The sequence below is a fragment of the Chanodichthys erythropterus genome, chromosome 23, assembly GCF_024489055.1.
Source record: "Chanodichthys erythropterus isolate Z2021 chromosome 23, ASM2448905v1, whole genome shotgun sequence".
In the NCBI taxonomy this organism is placed as follows: Eukaryota; Metazoa; Chordata; class Actinopteri; order Cypriniformes; family Xenocyprididae; genus Chanodichthys; species Chanodichthys erythropterus.
The window spans coordinates 14,500,194-14,507,500 of record NC_090243.1 but is presented as its reverse complement, the minus strand read 5'-3'; the positions used below and the strand labels follow the sequence as shown (position 1 = coordinate 14,507,500).

The window sequence follows — 7,307 nt, the reverse complement described above, 5'->3', positions numbered from 1 at the left end:
AAAATAGTTTGATTTTAGCATGTTGTTTTGCTAACGGCATCATACTGTAGTATGATGAACATAATGATATGTAGCACACACAACTATTGATTCAAATTGTCAATTTTTATTTAGATTGTACTACTGATGCAGCTATTTCTATGTTTGTTTTAATTGAAGTCAAGCTTTGGGGAACAGTGATATTTAGCTTAAGTGTTTTAGTTCAAGATTGGTAATTCCAAGTGTTTCTTTTGGGAAAATGCAGAAGAGGCTGAAAAGAGAGTGCCTCATATCAAGCTTTCACTCTTAGGCTTTCTTCTCCTTATTACATAAAGAGAGACTTGAACAACAAGCTGTTTTTTTTAATGCACATTCAGCACCCAACATACTCAACAGCCCAAAGACAGTTTTTCTGATGCTTGATTTATTGTTGAAGTTTCACATAATGGCCATTTAAATTTGCACCAGTCTGATGACAGACTCAAATAGCGGTCTGACAGCTTGGCCTTTTCCCATAGCAAACACTCGCCAATCTCTGTACACAATCCAGCAGCCCTTCAGAGCTGAAGTCAGCATCTCTCTGTTGGGTGAGAGTGATCTCATTCCCCGAGGTGAACTCACAGGTGTGTGTGAAATGTAAACATGGGCCGAGACAGATCGCCCACCTGGTGGTCCGTCCATGCCCATCCTCATCGCTCATCTGTCTCCAGGTCCTGGATGGGAAATGGAGTGTTTGAGACTGTTTGGAAACAGGCAATAAACTAAATCTGAGCACTAGTGGACCTTGAAGCAGACAGAAATGAGTTGAGGGGGAAGAACTGAAGCGTATGTGAGTGGAAACATCCCTCACCTCTGATGTTCTCACTTCGGTCGTTGTCCTCAGTTCCTGCGTCGTATCAGTTTCGGCTCAGAGCAGACAGAGGCTGGATTTTTCCAGTGTTAATGTGTCTGAGCAGTCGGTGTAAGATGATTTCTCCAGACCCCATGGCTCGTCTCCACCGAAGTCTGACCGCCTTCCTGTGCCGCTCTCTGTCTCCAGTTTTGAAGAAGAAAGCTCATATTTCTCCAACTCAGAGGAGTCGGTACTTTCTGCAGGCGTCGTTCTGTTTTTGTGTCCTGCCTATATAAGTCAAATCAGTTCATTTGTAATTTTTATGCTGCTTTTCACAATCCAAAAGCAGCTATACAGAAAATTTTAAATCCCCCAAATAAATTAATGGTGCAAAAGTGTGTGTCAACAAGTTCACCTGATATGGTCATCTCAAAGAGTCAACTTAACCATTTATGTAAAGATAACTTGTTGCAAGTTTGCATAACATGGATCTATAATAAAAATACCATTATCTTCCCTTAATAATTTTAATTTAATTAGTTCTAAAATAAAATAAGTCAAAAAACACTATTCCAATTCTTTAATGTGTCGTGAAAGATCGCTGTAGTTCTCTTCTAACTTAATGTATTGCATCAAATAAACATGAATGAACATCAGAAGGAATGCTGTTTCAACTGCAGAAAGACGTCAGTAAACACCATTTTTCAAGTTCAAGTCCACCGACGTTAATCTACTAACTCCCCTGACTGCTTTGTCAGACAAAATGGCGGATTCAGGGTTATGATTGGTTAGATTGCCTGTCAATCAAACTCCCAAAACAACATCAGTAATACTCCAAAAAAAAAAAAAAAATCTTATTTCTCACCATCTTGGAGTCTTTCAGGTGTTTTTTTTTTTTTTTTTTGCAAACTCCATGCCGGCTTTCATGTGTTTTGCACTGAGAGGCTTCTGTCAGGCCACTCTGCCATAAAACCCTGACTGGTGGAGGGCTGCAGTGATGGTTGACTTTCTACAACTTTCTCCCATCTCTCGACTGCATCTCTGGAGCTTAGCCACAGTGATCTTTGGGTTCTTCTTTACCTCTCTCACCAAGGCTCTTCTCCCCTGATAGCTCAGTTTGGCCAGACGGCCAGCTCTAGGAAGGGTTCTGGTCATCCCAAATGTCTTCCATTTAAGGATTATGGAGGCCACTGTGCTCTTAGAAACATTAAGTGCAGCAGAAGTTTTTTTGTAACCTTGTGTGCCTTGCCACAATTCTGTCTCTGGGCTCTTCAGGCAGTTCCTTTGACCTCATGATTCTCATTTGCTCTGACATGCACTGTGAGCTGTAAGGTCTTATATAGACAGGTGTGTGGCTTTCCTAATCAAGTCCAATCAGTATAATCAAACACTGCCTGTCAATCAAACTCCCAAAACAACATCAGTAATAAAAAAAAACAAACAAAACAAAACAAAACACTATTGCACCGCTTTTCTGTTAAAGTAATAAAAATTAAACGTTAAAATTTATGAGATTGTTATAATATTACTAATTATTTATTTTAAATTTATAAATGTATTTTTTACTCTTAAAATCTAATTTTATTTATTTTTTTTACTCTTAAAATCTTGATTTTTATGGATACTTAAAGCCATTTAAGTTTATATCATTCTTGGTGCTCAAGAAACATGATATGCTTATCAATATGTATTATCATTCTTATCGTTATCAATGTTAAAAACAGTTGTGCTGCTTAATATTTTTGTTTCTTTGAATGGAAATGTATTTAAAAAATTTTTTTGTAACAATGTAAATGTCTTTACTGTCCCATCTTGATTGATTTTTTATGACATTATTAAATGTTACTGTATTATCAACTAATAATACATTTTAAATGGTTTGAATCAACATTGACTAATGTATTATGAACAAACATGAATTAACAGTGAGCAATAGTATATATTTATAAATTAACATAATGATTAACAAATGCTGTAAAAAATGCTGTTGTTCATTGTTAGTTGATGTTGCCTTAACTACAGTTAATTTATTAAATCTTTTTTTGTGTTTTTAAAGTGCATATGTGTTTGTTTCAGGTGCTGTGTAACGGTCCAGGGACGTGCGTCCCACTGTGTGCCGCTGGGCTGCTCCTGGGCGTACTGGGCCTAAAAAGGGTCTTGATCGTCTATGTGGAGAGCATCTGTCGCGTGGAGACTCTGTCTCTCTCTGGGAAGATCCTCTACTACCTTTCTGACTACTTCTTTGTGCAGTGGGCATCACTGAAAGACAAATACCCAAAGGCTGTCTACTTAGGGAGATTGGTGTGAGGAGAATGTATACAGAAAACCATTCTGTAGTCTTTTTCATGCCTGATATATCACCTGTGAATTCATCTGAAAATTACATGTGTTTTGATACTGTCCTTCACAGTGAAACTGGTGCGAATTATTCCAATGCAGTTACTGACGTGCTGAATAATACACAACTGTGACAACTACCTCAGCGCTTTCTGTTTTTTTTGTTTGTTTTCTTGAGCCAAATGGTCATGATGGTCCGATGAGATGTCCTTTCACACCTGCTCTACCTTATACGCCCTTGAAAAGTCAACAAAATGAAACCACGTGCAGGAGCTTCTAATTCCATACATAGTTTCAGCTTTTTCCAACAGTGCATGAAAAAGACAATATTTGGCTTTCGATCACAGGTTTGTCTCTTGCAAAGGTTATATTGCCAAGACTTCATTCTTATTTGTGTATGTCTATACATTCTTCCTCAGTGTTTTTGTGAAATATTGTCCAGCTCGCTGCACTATTCACTATTCATTGATCTCTTCCTGTGCTGGTGTGTGGTTGGTTTTAGAGGAAATGGTGTGACTTAAAGACTAAACAGTGAGAGGAGATGGAAAAGCTGCAATTCTCAGCTGCAGCTCTTATTTTATGGCTCTGTAATTTCCTGCTATTCTTGTTTCTAGAGATGAGACGGCTCTCTCTTATACCTTGATGGTTTCTTTTGTCTGCTAGGACAAGTTCATGCAGGTAACTTAGTCATTTACTTCTGAGCATAAAGTTCCTCGACTGTGATGTTTCTGAACATCTGTAAATGGATGATCCCATCAGACATGTCTGCCAGGTATGTCATGTATAATTTGGTTACTATAAGCTTGAATGGAAAATCACATTCATTTGGTCTAAAAATTATTTTCTTTTAATAATAACAAACATTTCTATGCAGAATTACCATAATCTTCAAAAATAAGAGATTATGTATGCCTGTTTAGAAGCCTATGCGAATTCAACAGTATGTTTTGCTGTTTCACACCCTTCAAATCAGTGACTAAATGATTATTTCCTGCAAAACAGAATTTAAGTACACATTCTTGTACCTTATAAACTTTTCGTTTCAAATCAAAGTTTTTAAAGGATTGGTTCACTTTAAATTGAAAATTAACCCAAGCTTTACTCATTCTCAAACCATCCTAGGTATATATGACTTTCTTCTTTCTTATGAACACAATCTGAGTTATATTAATAAATATTCTGATGCATCCAAGCTTTATAATGGCAGTTAATGGGACCAACGAGTATGAAGCTCAAGAACGTGCATCCATCAATCATAAACGTGTACTCCACATGGCATAAAGGCCTTCTGAAGCGAAGGGATGCATTTGTTTGTAAAAAAAAAAAAAAAATACACATTTAAGTTATAAAGTAAAATATCTAACTTCCGCCAAACCACCTTTCCAATTCAACTTACGAAAAAAGCGGAACCAGCATCAGTTATGCGTTTTCTGTAAGTTAAATACGGAAGGCGTAGAATGTAGCGTAAGCGTTTTTTTAACTGCAAGAGTTTTACACTTTCTTCATAAGTTGAATATGGCAGGCGGTCTGGCGAAAGCTAGATATTTTACTTTATAACTTGATAAATATGGATATTTTTCTTACACAAACGCATCTCGGGGTCATTTTCATTTTAAAGTGAAATAATCCTTTAATGACGCTGATTATTTACGTAGCTTAGAACTCTTTATTGAATATTTTTAACTCCCAATGGAGAAAACGAATCAGAACCAAGGCTGCTGAAAACACTGTTGTGCTCTATTCAGATCTTTGTAATGCCAAAACATAAGATTTTTAGGTAACTGATAAAGTTGTCAAGTTTTGGAGTAGGAGGAGGTAAAGACCAAATATCAACAGCAAAAGTGATTGTTTAAAGGGATACTCCACCGTTTTTTCATATTAAACTGTTATTCCCTTAACTAAGACGAGTTGATACATACCTCTCTCGTCTCAGTGCGTGCACTAAATCGCTCTGTCTTGCGGCGAAACTTTGTTAGCACTTAGCTTAGCCCAGTTCATTCAATAGGGGCCAAGCAGAGAAGCTACCAAACACCTCCACGTTTTCCCTATTTAAATACAGTTACTCGAGTAGTGTAACTCGACCTAGGACGGTGACACAAAACAAAACGTTGCGCTTTAAGCGTGTAAAAAGCGAGGGCCGGTGAGAGGACTTTTCACGAGTGAAGATATTACTGCGCCAAGTCAAAGTGCTCCCGAGCACTTGCTATGGTATTCCGCCATACAATATAGTTATCCATTTTACACGCTTAGAAAAGCGCAACGTTTTGTTTTGTGTCACCATCCTGGGTCGAGTTACACTACTCGAGTAACTGTATTTAAATAGGGAAAACGTGGAGGTGTTTGGTAGCTTCTCTGCTTGGGCCCTATTGAATGAACTGGGCTAAGCTAAGTGCTAACAAAGTCTCGCCGCAAGACAGAGCGATTTAGTGCACGCACTGAGACGAGAGAGGTATGTATCAACTCGTCTTAGTTAAGGGAATAACATAGTTTAATATAAAAAAACGGTGGAGTATCCATTTAAGAGAAACAGAAAAGACCTAGATCTAGAATGAATCTAGATTGAGTTTGGAATCCTAATCGTATCTACAAAACATTAAACAGACTTATATACGATGCGTTCTGTGTTTCTTATTATCACCTGGATACAAAAACATGCTTACTAACTTAGTCATAAATTACAGACTCTTATCACGAAAGACCTGACTGTTTTCCAAAGCTTCTCTTTATCTCTCATTGACTGGTTGGTATTTACATTAGATACTCTTATCAATATCTTTCCTAGTTGACCATGCAGAATTTCCATTCAATTTCGCTCTGTTGCAGTTGATTTCAACTGGCAAAAGGCCTTCAGTGTCTAATAAAATCAAGTTGTCAGGTAAAACAAATGGCAAAGTTCCAAAAACGCAGCTATTGTGTTTAAAGGTGCCCTAGAATAAAAAAGCATACGATTTAAAGGGGGCGCGCGCGCTGAATTGGTGCAGAGTTAATGATGCCCCAAAATAGGCAGTTAAAAAAATTTATTAAAAGATATCTATGGGGGATTTTGAGCTGAAACTTTCACGGGACACCTTAGAATTATATTACATCTTTTAAAAACTGGTTCTAGGGCACCTTTAAGTTAGAACTATTCACAAATAGAATGCAACCTTAGAGAAAATATCTGCAAGTTTTCTTGTTTATGCAGGTTAAGTGACAGCGAAAGATACTGATCTCCTCAGACAAACCACCTCCATGATAGTTTTTTTTTTTCTCATGTTGTTTTCACTTCAGCATTTCAGACAAAAACAAACCTTGACCTCAGAGCCCTGCCCACATCATGCTCAAAGCATCAGTTGGTTATTTAAAGCCACTTGATGATTCAGAAAATGATAATGCAGAAATGTGATCAGAGCCTGTTTGATTTCTGTTGGTTGCTGGCTTTTTTTCTTTTTTTTTGGTATCAAAATGTGTTCCTTCCCTTCAGGCATTCAAGAATAATAACAATATATAGCAATGCTTTTTGTTTTTTTAATTAGAAACTGTTACTGAGACATCAAAGTACAATATATAACATCATATGTAAGAAACAAAGGTACACTAGAGGGGGCTTAATTAAAACCTAGAATTATTGTTTACATTTTTAAAGTTTTAACTGCTTTTTGTTTCAAAGAATATAGTGTAGAGTCAATATAATGTTTAAATTCTCTCTTAAAAGATATAAAGCAAGGGTTTTTTTGTAAGAAAAAGTATATTGCCATTAAAAGTATAAAGTTTTTTTGTATAAATACTATAATATTTCATATTTCTTTGAAATAACTCTCTTATAGATCTGTTTTTTTGAATTAAGAGAAAAACAAATATACATAAGAGTTAATTATTGTTGAATGTTAATTCTTTTCTGAGATCTGAACAGCATGCAGACTTCAGAGGTTATTGCTCCAAAAACTTTTGCATGTTACAGGAATCTTATAATATGCCAAAAACTCATTATAGGTGAAAAGAAAACCATTTGAATTAAATATAAAGCAATGCTTTACACCAACCACAGTAACCAGTTTTTGCCAAAATATTGTACTGTAATTTTTGTTACAGCAGTAAAAGTCTGGTGTCTTATTTGCTTTTTTATTTTTCTAGAAAGCACTTCTGTTAAGCCTTAAGTAATGTTGTAATTTGACTTAGT

At 36.3% G+C, this 7,307-nt stretch overlaps 1 protein-coding gene and 1 long non-coding RNA gene across 5 annotated transcripts in view; one reads left to right on the top strand and one right to left on the bottom strand.

The window, feature by feature from the left end:
* Positions 1–4,464, top strand: part of alg14 (ALG14 UDP-N-acetylglucosaminyltransferase subunit) — a 19,846-nt gene extending 15,382 nt beyond the window's left edge. Inside the window, exons 4-5 of one of the 2 annotated variants that reach the window (XR_010893726.1) lie at positions 2,888–3,495; positions 3,812–4,461. Coding sequence is in view for 1 of the 2 variants with exons in the window: in XM_067377172.1 (XP_067233273.1) it covers positions 2,888–3,118 (231 nt within the window). In the remaining variant the exon portion in view is untranslated. Of the gene's footprint in view, positions 1–2,887 lie in introns of both variants that reach the window. The other variant, XM_067377172.1, reaches the window with a different exon arrangement.
* The window catches only part of LOC137013428 (uncharacterized), a 40,262-nt gene that overhangs the window by 922 nt on the left and 32,033 nt on the right, over positions 1–7,307 (bottom strand). Inside the window, exons 4-5 of one of the 3 annotated variants that reach the window (XR_010893729.1) lie at positions 830–1,099; positions 601–692 (exon numbers count right to left, since the gene is read on the bottom strand). This is a non-coding gene — a long non-coding RNA (uncharacterized lncRNA). Of the gene's footprint in view, positions 1,100–7,307 lie in introns of all 3 variants that reach the window. The other 2 variants (XR_010893727.1, XR_010893728.1) reach the window with 2 other exon arrangements.